We start from the raw sequence: 19087 nt of genomic DNA, 5'->3' as shown, positions 1-19087 counted from the left end.
GAGAAACACCAGATGCCTCCTAGGATGAGGTTGGTCTAATGGAGAAGCAGGAAGACTAAGCTGTAGTTCTAATTCTTCTACATTCTAGCTGGGACACCTGGGGCGGATTACCGAACCTCTCTAGCCCTGGAGGGTGCGGGTTTTTGGCAGGGGACTCTAAGTCTAAATGCGTGCTTTAACACACCCTGGGCAGTGTCTGCTAGGGGGAGCCTTGTCTGACCCCGATTACTGTGAACGGCACCTTTTGGGTGTAGACAACAGCCGGTCTCAGCTCTCAGGGAGGTGCGGGATTCCTGGCAGCTCCCTGTAGGACTGGGTTGGCCTCTAGTGGCCAAAGGCTCACAGGCACAACAGGGTGACGTCTACGCTGTGACCAGATGGGATCATGAGGAGCAACTGGTATTTCTCTGAGATCCTTAACAGAGCTCTCTCCTCAGCTGAAGGCTTTCCATGAATCCAAGCTATTTGAGCCATTTTATCCTTGTATTCTCTATGTTTGTATGTCATTCACAAGTACTTTCAGATACTTGTCTGAACCATCAACCAACCTGTGAAGTTGTCATTTCCATTTCATAAATGAGGAAGCTCAGAAAAGGCGACTTGTCTCAAAGTTTGGAAACTTACCAGGTTTGTCACAGAGCGGGATTTGGCACAAGTTTACATTGGCTTTATCCAAGGAAAGTGAATTAGAGATCGAGAACGCATTTCAACATAAAATGACCTCAATTGCTAGGTGGCCCATGGCAGTGGGGTGTAGTGAGTCTGGGAGCCAGAACTAAAACTCCAAACCTGTCAGGTACTAGGGGAGGGACTTGGGCAAGCTAATGCTCATTCTCACTTCCCTCATTTGTGAGATGGTCTCTCAGAGGATAAACGGTAATACCTGACATAAGTAAATGCAGTGTTCATACTACCTTGAACATGTGGATAAAAATACAGCATCTCTTGGTAATTTTTCTTATCTTTCCCAACTTAGTTTCTACCTTCAAACTAGACTAGAAATGGGCTAATTGGGGTTCTTCTCTGTCCTTCAAGTTTGCCTGGGGTTCAAATACTTGAAATTTAACCATATGAAAGGAAATCTGCCTCATCTGCAGGCTAGCTGATAGGTATGGGGCAAACTACCTTTTCTAGGCTGACTGGCCTTGGGAGTTTTTCCCAGTGGCCTGGCATCATGGTGATTTACCTGGCATGCTTGACTGAGCATGGCCCTGGCTGGGAGGATTACATTTTATCCAATGTTGAAATCACTTGAACTTCTTCTTGCTCATCCAAAGATACAGAAATAAAAGCAACTCATGGTCCTGCTGAGGCGAGATCTTTATTGTTAGCCGTTCTTGGATCTTTATTTTCTATCTGCCAAAAATAGATGGATCCAAGTAATGTAAGAATCACATGCACATGGATGTTACTGCACACCCCACACACATTTCACCAAAAGATCAAATTATATTTTTACTGTCTTTATCTGTAGACTTTAGAGTTCTATAGAAGCTTTTGAGTGGAAAGATGATTTTTATCATTTTCACTTTTTCAACGTACCAACACTCAGAGGTTTCATTCTTGGGTGGAACGAGGCAGGAGGCCAAACCATTCTTTTTAAATGCCCTGGCCTAAACACTGTCTAGAGACTAACCCACATGCACACACACCGTAAGTTAACTGACGTGATATCCAAACTCCTTTTTTCCCCTTTCCTCTTCACCAATCACTTTCTCACCGTGGTAGAAGCCCCTTTGCTTCCTGCATTTCTATTTTACTCCTTAGTATTAATATAGAGAAGGTGCTCAGCTACTTGAGGAGCTAAGGATTCACGAAGTCATTCTAAACCACTTCTGAGATAGGTCTCCCTAAAATATTTACTTGTCCTCTGCCTGTTTGACCAGTGGTCACAAGAATGAGTCATCCATTGGGCTTTAATCCACAGCAGGCTGGAATTACAGCAATACCAAGGCTATGACTTTATTAAAACTCTCAATTCCCTCAGACCTGATTATTTCAAAGCTAATTTTATTCGATGCTTGGCCTATGAGTTTGTGCCAATTTGCAAATTTTTTCCAAATCACCTTCTTAAATCAATGTAAAAAGAGTTTATCTTCGCTCATATATGCAATTCCTTAACAGATTCAGGAAAACAGAATCTCCCTCCCACAGAGGACTTCTACAGGCTGTGGGAATACTCTTTACAAAATACAAGTTAGGGGTTAGGAACTACATTCATGCCTTTTAATTATATATATATATACACACACACACACATATAACATATATATCACTATATAGTTACATGTTATACATTATATATAAATTTTATATTTATGTATTATATAATATAGTTTACACATATATAAAAATATGATTCCCCAGAGATCCGATCCATATATAGATCTAAGGAACAAGGAAACTAAAATCTAAAGACCAAAAATCTCTTTTGGGTTCTGGATCCTTAAAGAAACCATACTTCTTCCACAGTGTTGCCATTATTCCTATCTGTATTTAAGACACACACCTAGAACATGGACCTATTTTTGGGTCCCTTCTTCACGGTCTTGTCCGTTTCAGATAAGCATGATGCAGTCTACACATTCAGATCCATTCACGTTTATGACTTTGTTTTTAAAGTTAAGTGCTCACTTCTCCCTTATTTATCTACACTTTCTAAGCATTTTCTCCATACTTCTTTTGAGGCATATTGCAAGTTTTTTTGAAGAAGAAACTGGTACGGAACTCTTACTACAACGCTGGGAGTACACTCTGGAGACTTGCTGCTTGTGACCTAATCGAGACTTCTGTAGCTTCCTATTTCCTCCCATTCAATAGTTAGTACTTGTACCTTTTCTGGACCCTCTGCCACTTCAAATATGCCTCTCATATATATAAATACTCCTTCACATGTAACTCAGAGCTTAAGCCATGTTCCATTGACTTTTGAAACTTCTGCCGACGTCTGCTCTGCCACATCTGCTGAATATAAGGACAAACCCTCAGAGAGGGGTCACTCCTTTCAGATTCAGCAAGTCTGTAATCAGTCATTCCCCACTAAGAATTTGTAGTCACATCTTCATCCATTAAAGAGTCTAAAATATTCCACAGATAAATCTAAGAGCTTCACATTAATAAGCAGGTACTTTATCAATGAGAAATATTGCTCTTGAAGCAGAAGAACCAGTTGAAGCTTGAATGAAATCAGCATCTATGCATTTACTGAGGAAGTATCTACCCATACACCAAAGTTACAAATGAAATAAAACCAAATGATAAACCTCTAGTGGCAGTGGGACCCGAATGTTTATTATCACCTTACTTTCTTCTAACCAGGCAACTCTTTCCTTGTCTCTCTCATTTCTCATTTGGTACTCAGACAACCTCTGAGACACAACTGAACTCCCCCCTCCTCCAGAAAGGGATTTCGGGCCCTTGCTGAGCTCCTTTTCTTTAACACCCTAACACTTAAACCTGTGCCTCCCTCCCAATTCCAACCATTATTGATGTTTTCTACGCATACAAGCTCATTTCCACAAATGCAGACTACAGAGCCGGGCCTTATGTCCCCTGTATTGCCACGGTGCCCAACCCAGGGTCCTCATAACACTGACCTCGTGGAGTTTTGGACACAAACCCTTGTGGGAGAAAGACACAAGCTAGGTCACCCCGTCCCATCTCATGCAACCTATGGGTGCTAGCTGTCTCTGACTCACGGTTCACTTAAGAGCACAGGAGCTTCAAGTAAGTAAACTAAATTGATTTGGGTCCCACATCCAAGATGGTGGGTTTAATTGGTAGTGTGAAGTAACGTTATACCTGAGAACTTTTGAATTTACATTGCACCACTAGTTTCACAGGCCCAACCACAAACGACCTTTCCATCAATGCCCACATTTACCGGTTGTGTCTTTCACACTGTTTCTCTCAAGAACATTAAACACAGCGCCCTGCCCCTCTGTTGTGAAGCATGGAGGCTGTGCTATGTATTGTTTCAGAATCGCTGGCATTCCCACGGGGAACAGAGTGGGCCTCCCCCTCTCCTCATGACTAAGTCCAGAGAATGTGTGGTAAAGGAGTTTGTGACATTTTAACCTGAGTGCTTTTCCAACCGCTGTCCATGAACGCTTGCTTACACTGCCTGTATCGCTACACTGATGCTCACAGTAAACGCGACGTAGGCTGCTGTGCGCTGTGCCCAACCCAGAACATTTGTGGACACTTGATAAAGCAGGCTGTGTTACTGCACATCCTCAGTTTCCTAATTTCAGAAGTCTGGTGGGCCTACTCTTTTCCCCAAACAGAATCTTAACATCTCCACTGCTCTCGTCTGCCAAGCGTGGGCAACAAATACCGCCTTTAACACTACAATTATGTTACTGACCTATCAGGACATATAATGGGGATTGTTTTCCAGGGCCGGGGATAGAATACTTGAATGTATTTTCCAACCCGCTGTGGCAAAGAGGTGCAGGGATAAAGGGTCATAATCAGGCCTCTGAAGTGAAGGACACATAGGCTTTGGGATGAGAAATATCTGGGTTCAAACTTAAGTGTGCCATTTGCTAGTTGGGTAACCTTTACCAAGTTATAATTTCTGTTTTCTCATCTGCCAGATGGGAATAACACTACCTCCCTCAACAGGGTTGTTGTGAAGATATAATATACACAGAGCCCCTGGCATACCGCTACAATATAGTAGATACTCAATAAATGTTAGTATTTTTATTATCCAAGAGTTTGAATTGGCTGGAGTCCAGGATTTTTAATTAAGTTTCAATCTTCCCAGAAAAGTCATCTAGGACTAAAGTTAAACATATATTTATTCTGTCAGACTATTAAATCCTTGTAAACTTAACTTAGTGGGTAGAAAAGGTTAGAGCACTAAGATGGAAGGATGCTGCCCTTGCCCCCATTCCCTTATGGCCCCAACACACACACACACACACACACAACCTGTATGCCCAGTTGTCCATGTCTCCAACCCTACTTGATGAAAATGCCTATGGTCTCAAAGGTTAGAAAACTTTCAACCTTTCAAAACTTAAGAATGGGAAAGTGAGGCCTCAGGGCTGTGTATATTCCATTAGAAAAGGAAGGAGGGAGAGAGAGGAGGGATAACTGCTATATTTTCTTGTCATTAGCAATATAATGGTTCCCATGTGTTGGAATCCCAGTCTGATGAGAAATGACTCGAAGGTCATGGATGGACCTCACTGTCCACTGTGAAAGCTCTCGCAACACCTTTAGGCCCCACAGCTTCTTCTCAAAGAGACCACCATCTCCACCAATGATGGGCATCCCATCAGCCTCATTGGAGGGGATCTTGTGTTCCAGAAGCATCATTAATTCCTCCAGCTGGTAAGCAAAGGCAGCAACTTGGAGTAGAACGGTATGTATTGCTTGATGGAAATCCCCTTCAGCTGGAGTTAAATGCACCTGCTGGTCTTCTAAAAGCCTGGCCAACATAACATGGAAGGCACGATAAGCTTGGAGGTTCTCTTGGAGTCGCTCTGCCTCAGTCAGCTCACTCCACCAATCAGTGCTTGCCATTGGCACACCATCCACAGAGTCCAGGTTTATGTTCTCGTTCAGGCCCTGATGCTTCATCTGGCCAAGGATACATAAAAACATCACATCTTCTGTAATTATCCCAAAATTCTCATTTAATCCCTAAATCTCATGTGAAGTCTTAATTCACCTTCCTTGTCAAGGATCCAAATTGTAAAGAAAATAAAAATTTTCCAAAATTTTTGGATCATTTGGGATCCAATGACTGGACTTTAGGAAGACCTTATTCACTCTGAAATGATACATACTGCTTTGACTACCTATTCACTTTTTGTGGGAGAATCTGCAGCTTTCATTAGATTCTAAACGTTGAAAAACACTAGTCTACAATTTTTCCTTCCCACTTCAAACTCCCTCCTGGAAACTGGAGTACCTGAATCATACTGGAGTTTTAAGTATTTTAAACATACTTGAAGACACTGACCAGACCTTAGGAAGCCCTAGAATTAACCCATTGCAGAATTTTTCTAACCCCCTCTCCTTCATTATCCACTCTCAACGGTGAGGACAATCCTTTAGAGAATTCAGTGGGAATTAGTTAAATAAAAATTAAAAAATAAAAAAAGGCACTAAAGAGTCTGATTTTTAACTGGTGAGACTGTACAAAGATAAACCAATTCTCAGAGAACTTAAATTTACAACTCTCCTTCAGTGTTTCTGTAATAGTGAGCCTTAGGTGGAAACTGATGGTGATCTCCCTCTATCAGAAACCCAATCTGGAACTCCATGGTTAGTTCCTTTGACACTTCCCTAAGTCCCCAATGAATCTTCTAGGGAATCCTTTTGATAGTGTAGGTGACCATTCTATTTAGACACACAGAAACTTGATATATGTAATGAAAAAGTGGGTGGCTAATACTGTACAGAAGAAATTCTTTGGGTTTATGCTGCTCAAAAATTCAGAACAATGTGAATGAAGAACCCACACTTAGAGGGCACATGGTTAATCTATTCTGGTAGAATTCAGACTGTAGGCAATCAAATTAGGAATAGCCTCCATGACACACAGCCAATCCCACTCAGAAGCCTATGTCTATTTTTCTTATTCATAGATCATGTCTCCTAAACAGCCTAGAGAAGAAAATAAGGTCATAGGAGTTTCCTTAAGGGAAGGAACCATGTCAAATAATAGGTGCCCAATCTATGAATGACTATATGATTAGGGCCTTCAATGATTGGTATTGGGGGCTGGAACATGACAGTAAGGGGCTGCATCAGAAGAGATGAAGTGAAAACAGACAACAGCAAATCAGGCAACTTACATAAGATTCCAAAAGAGCAGTCAGGTCTGAACGAATCTTCCTTGCTAGCCAGATAGAGCGGCTACAGAGGTCCCGGCGGTGAGGGGTCAGCGGTGAGTGCTCTGCAAAAGCCATCCCCTAACTCAACTGTCCCAGGAAACAAGTGAGCTGGGTTTGCTACGGTCTACACTGGTCCAAGTAAGAAATGTGACTCTCAGACTAAATCCACTGGGCATTCTGTACTAATGGGATTGTGCACCCCACCCCCACCCCCCTGCCTGACTCAGAGGTGGCAGCAAATTCCTGGCTGTGGATTTTTGTGCCTGTGGAATCAAAGGCCCCTTTTTAATCAGCTTTTTTCCCTGCAGTGTCTGCCTCCATCTCTCTCCTCCACTCAGTGCTGAGCCTACTTGCTTTTATGTCATTGTTTTGCTTTTGCACTTAGCAACAAGGTCACTATCACACTAATCCTCATGACATCCCTGCCTAATGTGATCTACTTTATATACACATAATCAGTTCATTTTGTTATCACCCTCCCTTGCACTGCCCATGTCCTCTTCTCTCTCTCTCTCTCTCTCTCTTTTTCCTTTTTTGGCCTGGTAAAGTATTCAATAATATTAAGTTATTAACAGCTGCCATTGATTAAGCAGCTACTCTGGGCCAGACACTGTGTGAAAGGCTTTAAAGCCTTTACTTATCTTTAGAATAGTTCTATAAGTATTATTTTCCTCATTTTACATTAAGAAACTGAGGCTTAAAGAAACTAAATAATGTGCACAAAACCCAGCAAGCAGGCAAAAAACTTAAATTAGGTCTCTGATTCTCCCATTGACTTTGCAATTTCATTCTGTAGGTTTTTCACATTTTGTTCAAGAAACAAAATTTATGCAAAATAGGTCCTTTAAAAATATAGCATCTTTTCATTATGTATTTAAAGTTAGTTTCATTTACACTCAACTAAAAATCAGCAAAGTCAGTCATCTCTAACCTCGATCATGGTGCCTTCCTTGCAGCTACAGGATGAAGAAGGTACTGTTTGGGCCTGTTCTCTTCCAAAGAACAGGAAACACCCAACGCTGACTGGGAAACATTTCTAAGGCAGTCTCAAGTGACAACATGCTTTCCTTCTTCTTCCTTATCCCAGTCATACCACACTGCTTCCTAACAAAATATGAGAATGAGCTGGGCTTTGAAATGAGGACAAAAGAGTTTAAAAGCACATGCAGAGTTCTCTTCTGCTGCATCTAACGTAACTCTGTAGGTTAGATAATGCTCCCTGAGCAAGAGCGGCAAATGTCATCCCCAAATCAATTAGCTTTCACTATTTCATACCATAGACATTGTCTCTAAATAGAAACACATGCCTTTTCAGGTGCAAACTTCCACAGGGAAACAATAAACAAGGGGTGGAGGGGAGGAAAACTGAGACTGGCACTCACAGTAGGCCTTTTAAGGTAGGAGGATTCTATTTTTATCTTTTTTTTAAGTTAGTACTCGCTGTGGACACTGAGTTTTGTGAAAAAGCACTGATATTAAATGCTATCAAGGTTTTGTCATTATCAGACTAACATAAACCTCATAGCATCCTTAACGTTCTCCCTACTAGATTAATAAGGCCATCTTTTCTAGAACTCTGTCAAAACACTGGAGGGGTTTCCAAGTTGGCCAGATGATCAAAGAATCCTATGGCAACTCAGCATTAGAGATCAAGAACGAAAGAGAAGTAAACTATCTGACTCTGCTGGAGAGAAGCAATAGCACCTGCCACATAAACCCTGTCCTGGGGGCACTGGATTCTCAGCAGCAATCAATTGTTTTAACCCTTAGGATAACTGTAACTCAGTACAATCAAGGAAGACAAGTTGCTTCCATGAAGACAACTTTTATTTTTCTTTACATATTTATTTTGGATATGCCTTACCTAGATTAAGAGAAAACAAGGATTTGAAAAGCAGAGTATCCCTTTTATTATAATTTCTTTTTACATAACCTTTTCAACCTAGATTCAGGTAACTACCTGTCTCTCCCATCAAAGGAGAAGGGTCCTGCACATTACAACAGGCAAAAAAGGCTTTTAGGAAGTAAAAATATTTTAAATTGATCCATTACAATTTTTCAATTTTCTTGAGTACACTGGAAAGTGGGAAAAAGGAGGAGGGAAAAATGGTACTTCAAACAACCAGACTGTAATAACCTTAGCTGGGTTTAGTACACTCTTTGTATTTTTTCCAACAGGTACAAAGGAGGTTCAAGTGCTCTATGTAGATGCTTTTCCATACCTGAATTCTTTTTTAACTTCCAGTAATCCTGGCCAGTGTTTATCCAAACTCTCTGGAGCACAGTAAGTCTCAATTATGCAGAATAACCCTGGGCAACCAGAGACTAGGGGAAAGCGCATCTCCCAGAAATACTACTTGTATCTCAACTATACTTTCAGAATTTTGAACTGCCAATTCAAATTGGAGAATGTGCAATGGGAAGTTATTAAAAAGGTAACCCAATTTGATTAAGAGTACAAAATGCAGAATTTTAAGACTAAAAGGGCTCCTTGGAAGGACAAAGAAGTAAACAGCATGAGAAGCAGACAGGGAAAGGGAAGAGGGCCTAGTATAAGACAGCTTACTTACACCACTCTTATTGTGCTAGCATCCCTTTATCAAAAGGAAAAAAGATAAAGGCCATGGAGAATATTTTAAGATTGATTGCAAACTGCTATAATAATTTATTGAAGCAAACGGTAGGCAAGTGGTACCTATAAAGAGGTCAAAAAACAAAAGGAGGAAGAATGGAAAGTTTCTAATTATTAGAACTAACTTGTTGCTTTGGTGGGGAGGAGTGTGATATAGGGAAGAACGTATTTTCCCTCAATCTCATCAAGTTTTTTTTATGCAGTTTGCTTTTGTGTAGGTGGTTAAAATATCTGATGACTAACCACTGCAAAAACAACTTACAGAGACAAAGGAGAAGATAAATGTGACAAAGACAAAAGGTAATAGTGTAGGGTACAGATGCGAGCTAGTAAAAAAGTACAAAATGGACTTATAATGGGAGTGGAACAACTTTGTTGTAAACCCACCCAATCAACCTGATAGTATTTTCAAATGTACTCAACATACCAAGTCAATTCCAAATCCTTACTGTGGGCAGGAAAGCATATTCTACATCCCTTCTATCCTTATTCCATTTTCTACCCCCACAGTGGAGGGATGGCAAATCTGCAACACTCTGAAAAGAAACAATAGTGCATTTAAGTCTATTCACTGTAGGTGTCTGACTCCCTATTCCCTGGCATCCCAACCACTGACATTAGTGGGTGTAAAGTAAGCCTCTTTCAGAGATGACATTTGTTACCCCTCTTTTTTGGGAAAAAAATAAAGAGAAAATTGATAAAACTTTGTAGTTTTAGTGTTTGTGAAAAACAAGCTGTTCCTTATTTTGCTCTCAGCAAAACTTCATTCTTTCCAGCAGCCATCACACATTTCTGACAAACAATGAATAGGGCGAGCCTTTAATTCCAGCTTGTGAGGTACACAGAAGGAGAGAAACTGCACTTCTAATTCTCTAAAAATGAGCCAAAATAGGTTTTTAGTCTTCTGGGAGCTATAAATGTACAAACACACCACCTGCCTCTCCCATGGCCAGTAATAAGCAATCCAGCCCAAGAAAATCCCTATCTCAATGGAAGCAGTAATTCCCAGAATTTTAGGTGAAAGCCAAAGCCATTATTATACAGATTATTAACTTTGTCTATGGAAGCCTTTCCTTTTCTGAGGTGTTATTTTTATAAAAGGGAAACAAAACAGAGTAATTTTCTTTGACTTCGAACGAGACATAGACTATCTCTTCACTAATGGTAGTGTCCTTCACTAATTGGGAGCTGGAATGAAACAATGATAAAGCAAAGCAAAACCAAAAACAAAGCAAGGGGCCAGAATTGGGCCAATAGGAAGGTGTACAGAAAGAATTGATGGGGATAAAAAAAGAAAGTAAATTCACAACAGAAAATCTTTTATCTGTAATTCAGACCCTGAACAACCCTTCTCTCATCCCCTCAAAATTCCTAAATCGCAATGCTCTAAAAACTGAAAGAGCACTAGTTACCAAAAACCTAACATCCTTCCCTAAAAAGGCTTCCGAAAAAGCACTAGGCTACTGTAGTGATTTTGTTAGTGCTGAGGACCAGCTTTCTTTAAAGGCCACTGGAGAGCTATGATTTTAGAGGCTGGCTGTGCTTCTTCAACCCTATATCTTGCCTTCAAAAGTACCTCTTATGGAAAGGACCCCATGTCAGAATAACCTAATCTCTCCCAGCCCCACAAAATATAGCAACGAAGACCCCCCCCCCCAAAAATCAGACTTTCTGTTAATAAATAAGGAATCTCAGGTTCCACAACACAAAAACACACATGTTCAAAGTGCAAATTTCTGCCATTAGTCTGGGACTTTTCTCACTGATACAGAGCCCTGCCTTATGATCAGAGAAACCATGAAGAGGGCAGCCCCCCTCCCCCCAATTGGGAGCCTGCTTCCAAGCTAGTGAGCACCACTGAGAACCAGATGGAGGTGTTGGAAGGGGACTGAAGTGCTGGGGTCACAGAGGAGGGAGGTGGTCCCCGTGAATCCTTCCTTTCCAAAACCCAGCGGGGAATGGAGGAAATGGGCTTGAGTGAGAGAGGTGTGCTGTTTTAACAGCTCACCCTGCTAAGGGGCCTAAAGTGCCAAGTCAAGCTGCCAGCCTCCAGAGATTAGAACTGTATGATACTTTGGGGATAAGTGTGCTGCAGTGGGTAGAAGCCAGAACCATAGGGCAGCAGTGAAGGAGAAGGGGTTTAGAGGACAGTAATATACTATCAAGAGTTAAAAGCTGATCCAGAGCACATCAAAGTTACAGGTTTAAGAAGGGATCTGCCAGTGAGCAGGAAGTCTGCCTGGCTGGAACTGAGTAGGAGGATAACTCTCACTTTAAGAGCTTCTTTTTTGCCTACCTTTTTGGTAAAGGCAACATCAATTTTATAAAGGGGACAACAGAGGGAGAAGAGGGTGGGTGTAGGTGTGTGTGCTGTGATCCACAATGGAAAGAGCAGGCCCTTCAGTTATTTTACTAGATTTTAAATGCTTTAAATTTTTTTTGTCCTTTTTATCTTTTAAATACAAAGTCTGAGCTGTCCCAGTGCCCAAAGTCTTCCCTTCCACTAAGGTCCAGTAGAGTCTGAATCTTCAATCAGAACCTCTGTGGTAGCACCGAGTATATCCGAGTTCATGACCAGCCCTTCAGTGCCCCCACTGCTGCCACTTCCCACAAAGATCTTCCCATCAGCCATCAGGCTCACCCGTTCTGTCCCACTACAGTATGACTTTGACATCCCTTCAGCTTCTAGCAGGAGGCACTCTCCAGAGGTGGAGTTTCCCAATGGCTCAGGAAGAAGAGGAAGACCCTGCCCATCTGCAGGTTGTGTCAGGGACTCTGGGTTAGTGCCCAAGATATCTGTGCTGGTGATGAGGGCGCCTGCATTGGCAGCCAGAGCTTCGGCAATCAGCACCTCAGGGTGGCTTTTTGCTTTGTGTGCCACTACGCTGTCCTTCTTCTCAAATTTTTTGCCACAGATATTGCAAGAGAACTGGTAGAAGGAATCTGCATCATGCTTCTTCATGTGCCAATTAAGGGATGCCTTCTGCCGACACGTAAATCCACAGATCTCGCATCTAGGAAGAGTGGAAGAGGAAATGGCTGATTAAACAGAGAAATGAAGAGGGCTCTTCTTCAGGGTCAGGGCAAGAATTTAGAGGTCACATATATAGGCAATAGTCAGTAACACACTTCTTGGGAAAAATTAGGAAAAGCTAACCAGATGGAAAATTCATCTGTTTCGTTTGTTTAAAAAACTGAGGGAATAAGAAAAAGTTCACTAAGTAGCATCCCCAAATCAATACTGACTCTAATTTGGTGAAAGTCAATAGCAGTGGTGACTGAAAAGTCTGCACAGGGACTAACCAGCAAGTAGGGGAGATATGCGCTTCCCCACATGTCCACCAGTAAATAACACTCACTGTAATGGCTTCTCGCCAGTGTGAATCATCCGGTGCACTGCCAGATTGTGAGAACTCTTGAAGGCCCTAGCACAATATTCACAGATATAATCCCTTTGATCTAAGAAGAAAAATAATGTGGTTAGTGTTCCATTTAGAATCCCTCTAAGTATTTAATTTTCCCAGTTCACAATAAGTAAGCAGATAATCAGTCAAGTCAGTTACAATAAAAGCAATACTGTTTTCAACGTACAAAACACCTTGGATAAACAAAATTTTAAAAAGAAATATACCATTTTCAATTTTTTTTTAAAGTCCATACACTCAGTAGCATAAGGACTCGTTTAAAAAAAAAAAACTAAACAAAGCAAAACAAAAACAACTAATGGAAATATGAGAATTAGAACCCCAATCTCAATCCCAGTAATCCAGATCTTGGATAAATTGCTTAGTAAGTAAAGAACATTTTCCCTGGATTTTATTCTTTAAAACAGTTTTTTCAGGTTGTGAAAGGTGAAAGCTTATATATAAAGAATTTGGCACTCAGACCACCACCACCACCACCACCACCGAATTTGGTATTCCCTAGAAGAAAAGTGATCCACGATTAAAGTGGTAATCGTATCTTCTGTTTCAGGTTTAAAAACTGTTACCCAAAACAAACAATTTGAATTTCTCTCAAAAGGTTCAAGTTTCTGCTATCAAACACATGCAAACCGTACACCTGTGTTCTTTACCTTATTCTCCTACCCCACCCACATCTTCTGCACCATTCAACTACCCCCCTTTCTGTCATTTCACAATCCCCCCAAGTTTCACAGGATTTTTGATGAATTTGGTAACATGGTGTAGAATCTATGGACCAAAAGGGCACTGCACTTAATTATTTCTTTATCACTTGGTTTGGGAGAGAAGCAGATAAGGAGATGCTCTGTATCTCCTGAATAAATGACCACTATTGTTTTCTATGCCTTTCACTTAAAATTGCTACAAAAAGTCACAGTGAAAACATGAGGGTAAGTTAAAAGGCAAACAGTATGCAATTTAATTCTATATTTCATTCCAAACAGTTCTAAAGCCAAGTGTAGAAGAAGAGCCAAGTTTGTCCCAGGCTTGAATACATTTAGGAATCACTGGGGGGATCTTAGTAAATGCAGATGCTAGCTGAGCAGGTGTGAGGCAGAGTGTGAGATGCTGTATCTCTAACAGCGGCTCAAGTGACGCCAGTGCCTGTTGGGCTATCCTCTACATGCTGAGTAGGCAACGTCTAAAAATGCACTTTTAACCCAAGGACAATTCGTAGTGTCTCCCAGATCTTGTCCACCTTTCTAGCTTCATAGTCGCATGGCAAACCTGGGTGGGGCATCCACTTGCTTAAATAAATCACATCTTCAAAGGGATCTGTCTGCACTAATTTGGAAAAAGAGAACTACAATAACATCATAAAACTGTACTAACCAGATGTAAATATTTGGAATGGACTGAACTTCTAAAACACAGTCAGCTTCTCATAGTAGGTCTATGACATTTAGCTAAAGCTGGTTGTCAGAAACTACTTTGTAGAGAATAAAACATAATTAACAGGGAGAAGGAGTGGAGAAAAGGCAGCTCGCAGCAAGGAACAGAGTGGAGACAGCCCTCTCCCCGAAGCCGTACAATGCGGAGACTGGAGACTCGGCAGTGATTCAGGCCTGAGCTCAAGTCCTGGTGCTCTGAAACGTCCACCGTGTGTGCCAGGCCCCGTGCAGCAAAGAGCACTTTATATGTGATCTCATTTTATCCTTACACTAACTCCACAATATCGGTGACACTATTATCCCCTTTTTTCAGATGAGGGAAAGTGAGAAGTAACTTGTCTAAGTCACACATACAATAAAAGTAACCCTGGGTAAGAGACAACCAGAATTCCTAGTCTTACCCTCTACAACTGTTGGGAAGATGATGTGTAATAATCCAGTGTCTGGCGCCTACTCAATTAGCTCTAATACCCAGCTTCATTTGTTCCCATGAGCTGAACTGCATGGAGATTGTCAGTGGCTACAAATGAATGGAATTTGAAATCATTCTACATTATGTATAACGAAGACATTAGGTTTCTCTTTTTGAGTCAACAATCCTACAGGAGATGACACGTGAGGTCAGTAGCTAGCTTTCAGGACTGCAGCAGCACAGAAGTGCCGGGAGCTACTTACTAGTTACCATAAATGAACAGGCAAGCCTCTACACCATCGAGGCCCTCTCTTCATACTCCTCACTTCTAGTCTGTAAGAGCTACTGCAAGTATCTCCTGGAAATGGAATTAGAAAATCCTGGTTCTGGGGCACCTAGGTGGCTCAGATGGTTAAGCGTCTGCCTTCGGCTCAGGTTGTGATCCCAGAGTCCTGGGATCGAGCCACGCATCGGGCTCCTGGGCTCAGCGGGGAGCCTGCTTCTTCCTCTCCCTCTCCCTCTCTCCCTGCTCATGCTCTCTCTCTTTGTGTGTCTCAAATGAATAAATAAAATCTTTAAAAAGAAAATCCTGGTTCTGCTAAAAACTAGCAGTGTGACCAAAGGCAAGTTACATAATGTGCAAAGCCTCTCGTTTCTTAGCTGTAAAACAAGGATAATACAAGCAAACTTGGTGACGTTGAATGGATGGATAAGCAGTAACAGTTGACACAGGATATGTGCTCAATAAAAAATTATCCTGGTCATAAAAGTTCTTTATAAAGTCAAAGGATAAAAGTAAAAAGCCCTCATTTGTTCATCCCTTTAAAATTTGTTTTATTACATTTTATTTTCATACCTTTCTCTCACACTTGACTGTAGATTCTTAAGATTTACATTAGAAAAAAATATCATTACCAATCTACACATTTAAAAGTAGAATGCATTTAACACTTGGTAAAACATTTTATTTCAAAAAGTACCTGTATGATGTTTGGCATGTCGTAGAAGTTGCTTCTGGAGCCTGAAGAGTCGCCCACAGGAGGGATGAGGACATACGTATTTCTTCTTCAGCAAATGCTGATACTTAATGTGGTGCTAAAACAGTAAGAGAAAATAAAGAGGGATAAAAATGAAGACTTCCTGAAAGCTTGTTCCTTTGCTAAGTCAAAAGTTTTAAAGAGGGGCGCCTGGGTGGCTCAGTTAAGCATCCAAATCTTGATTTTGGCTCAGATCATGATCTCAGGGTCCTGAGATGGAGCCCCACATCAGGCTCTGTGCTGGGTAGAGTCTGCTTGAGATTCTCTCTCTCCCTCTGCCCCCACCCCCACCCCCTTAAAAAAGTGCTAAAGGGAAACCAAATACTCTGAATATGGAAGGGAGGTGCGGTATAATAAAACAGTTAAGAACACAGGCTATGGAAATAGACAGACCTGGATTCCAGTCTGGGTCTATCATTCCCGAGCAGTGTGACCTCAGGAATGTGCTTAAATACTGTGAGCTACAGTTCTCATTTGTAAAATGAAGACAACTGTAAGTGTCTCACAGCATTACTGTGAGGATACAGAGATCATGTGTTGTATGGTGCTTAGCGCAGCACATGGCATACAGTGGAAGAACAGAAGCAATCACTATTAGCACAGAGACAGAATCAGAGAGTAGGGCCTTAGTCTCATGTTATCCTTGCTGCTAAACTAAAAATCAAACAGGCATTTCTTAAGCTTTAGTGATAAACATTTCACTTTCATGTTTTCTGCCAGACCTAAATATAAGCTGTATCTTTAATTCATTAAAAAAAAAATCTACTAAAGACAAAAACCCTAAAAATTAATTTATTTACTTGAAACATTATTCAAGAAATCGCAGGTTAGAGTTGCTAATTTTTAAAAAAAATACACATTAAAATAAAGTCTGTTCATCTGTGTCTTTGGTTTGTTGGTACAATCATCTCTTATATCAGAAGTATTTATACCACAATGGGAAACACTGGACTATTCGAAGATTCCAAGGAAATCCTTTAAATAACCTCATGTTGTTAGACATTTTTAACACAATGACTTAAGTAATTTTATGCCTTTTTAAAGAAAGATTTTTTTTGACACTGTATGTCAATGATAAAGCCTACACAAGTTCACGAATTATAGCATCTCATGAAATAGAAAAATCAGTAATGGAACATAACCTGAAAGGCTGCCTTACATAACAATTTACTAACCTGCAAATAGCGAGGGTGAGCAAGAACAGTTCCACATCCTTCCATCTCACAACGGACATACTGGATTGGAGGCTTTTTTCTATTATCAATATGTAGGAGAAAAGTTAGCAAAGAGAAGAGGCACGCTGCACAGTGGCTTAACTGAGTGCACTATAGGGAACAGCAATTTTATAGCATGAAGAATTAAAATCTCTTTACTAGTATATAGCTTGCATAGAATTTCTGTTAGAAATAACCAGAAACTATCAAATGTTTGGTAAGAGTTTTAAAAAACAGCACAAAATAAACTAGTGACCTCCCAAAAGAAGTGTTAAGATTTTTAGAAACTTAAAGACCCTACAATGGAAATAAAAACACAGGAACTCTGCATCAAGGACATTAATAAAGTTGCATTTAAGATATTTTTACAGAGCCATTCCTGCAGGGTAATTATGAGTAATTACGTGAGTGAAGTGCTTACCACCAGGAATAAGGAACATAGTAAGAGTATAAATTACCTCCTTTTGGGTAATCGTGGACTTTTGTCATCTTTTCGCCTTCTTCCTCTCCTATAATTAAAGAACAGAGTAACTGTCCACATATTCCAGATTGAAGCTTACAGAGTGAAGGATGGCTGAAGACATATACTCAAGACCAAAGAGCATGTGGCGGAAACAAAGGATAATGCAGAATACAGAGTCAAAAACGTATCTGACAAGCCGAACAAAGATGTCATTCTGAAGTAATTTCACTTAAATAAATCTGCACTACAAGTTAAATACATACCTATCACAAACCATACATTACTATGGGAAATTTGGATAAACCTCAAGGTTACTACTTGAAGAGTCGTTCCAGTAAAAAGTCTATCACTTAAATTTAATCAATTTAAAAAGTAGAATAAAATAATCTATTATCTAAAAACCCTAAGAATATAAACTATACTCTCCTTTTAATAGAACGAAAAAGACTAAACACTTAAAACAAATCTTATTTCTACAACAGGTAATGGTTGCTGGACAGAAAGTCAAGACTCTTCAATCACTTGCCCTCATTTGCCCTTCTTTTGAGGATTCACATTTGCCGTACTTTTTCTTGCTATCTCTACTCCCTCTGCATCCCATTAGCTGCTGTCTTGCCCACTCATTTAGACATCTTTAAGTATTGCTTTGGATTAAATTTAAACTTTTCAGAGAGCCTCTGCAATGAAATTGTCAGCTGCTTGAGGCAGCCATATGCACCTGTCAATAGCCCCCCTCACACTCCCACTCTTTTCCCCACCAATGGCTTCAAAATCTGTTAGGGTTCCATTTTTAGTAGTAACTGCCTACTCACTTCCTAGGAGGTTCCTCATCCTCCCTAATTTCATTCTCTTCTTCTTTCACCTCTACCTCTACTTCCACTTTAATTTCTTTCTTCTCCTTCTCTTCTTTCACCTTCCCTGATTTTCTCCGTGGTTTTGGGGTTTCCCTGAAAACACAAACACATTTCAACACTGGTATCCAGCAAAGGATCTTTGCAAAGGGAACTGTGACAAAAGGGTAAAACCTGCGGTTATCATTGATTTATTGTAAAATTATGATCCTTAGCTCATGAAATGTGATTTCCAGTCAACTGTTCCTCACATGCACAGTAAAAGCCGTTAGGCTAACAATACCTGGGAATCAGAATGCACTACAGTTGTAAAGAGAAAGACAAAAGTAAAAAATTCTAAATATTCAGGCAATTGATGATACTTTGTACCATCAAGGTAAAACATGCAGACATCCAATAATTTGGATATGATCAAAATAAAGTTATATAACTAGAAGAGAAGGCTGTGTGAAGGAGTTATAGGATAATGTTAAATTGGCAAAACAAGTGCATGATTAATTACTCATTTAAAATTAAGTCTATACCCATCAGTTCAGCAACAAGGTGAAATAAAAGCATGCAACAGTGCTTTCCTAACTTATTTTTCATCGACATGTCTATAGTAAAATCCGAGACATGCCTCTCTAAGTGGGGTTTGTAGGTCTCGTCTCTTGGGTCATCTTTGAATGGTATTTCCTCTTCACTGATTAACATCTCTTCTTCCTCTTCCTCCTCCTCATCACTACTAAAAAGAAGCAAATTTCTGGATTAGAAATTCTAGTTGTAAGGA

General features: G+C 40.4%; 2 protein-coding genes across 4 annotated transcripts in view; both read right to left on the bottom strand.

The window, feature by feature from the left end:
* Window positions 1–1302: 1302 nt before the first annotated feature.
* On the bottom strand, window positions 1303–7184 carry CNTF (ciliary neurotrophic factor). The gene is made up of 2 exons (XM_035012914.1): window positions 6816–7184; window positions 1303–5592 (listed from the first exon to the last, which is right to left on the bottom strand). Exons 1-2 carry the CDS (start codon window positions 6927–6929, stop codon window positions 5107–5109), a joined length of 600 nt encoding a protein of 199 aa, XP_034868805.1. The 5' UTR covers window positions 6930–7184; the 3' UTR covers window positions 1303–5106.
* Window positions 7185–9035: 1851 nt separating this feature from the next.
* ZFP91 (ZFP91 zinc finger protein, atypical E3 ubiquitin ligase) overlaps window positions 9036–19087 on the bottom strand; it is a 42871-nt gene continuing 32819 nt past the window's right edge. The window contains exons 5-12 of one of the 3 annotated variants that reach the window (XM_035012912.1): window positions 18938–19042; window positions 18280–18414; window positions 17463–17513; window positions 16966–17044; window positions 15734–15848; window positions 12846–12945; window positions 12128–12500; window positions 9036–10022 (exon numbers count right to left, since the gene is read on the bottom strand). In XM_035012912.1, coding sequence (XP_034868803.1) covers window positions 9918–10022; window positions 12128–12500; window positions 12846–12945; window positions 15734–15848; window positions 16966–17044; window positions 17463–17513; window positions 18280–18414; window positions 18938–19042 — 1063 coding nt within the window. In that variant the 3' untranslated portion in view covers window positions 9036–9917. Of the gene's footprint in view, window positions 10023–10590; window positions 12501–12845; window positions 12946–15733; window positions 15849–16965; window positions 17045–17462; window positions 17514–18279; window positions 18415–18937; window positions 19043–19087 lie in introns of those variants that run through there. The other 2 variants (XM_035012911.1, XM_035012910.1) reach the window with 2 other exon arrangements.

The sequence above is a fragment of the Mirounga leonina genome, unplaced genomic scaffold (assembly GCF_011800145.1).
Source record: "Mirounga leonina isolate KUSES-001 unplaced genomic scaffold, KU_Mleo_1.0 Mir_166, whole genome shotgun sequence".
In the NCBI taxonomy this organism is placed as follows: domain Eukaryota; kingdom Metazoa; phylum Chordata; class Mammalia; order Carnivora; family Phocidae; genus Mirounga; species Mirounga leonina.
This window is presented reverse-complemented; position numbering and strand designations above follow the sequence as displayed.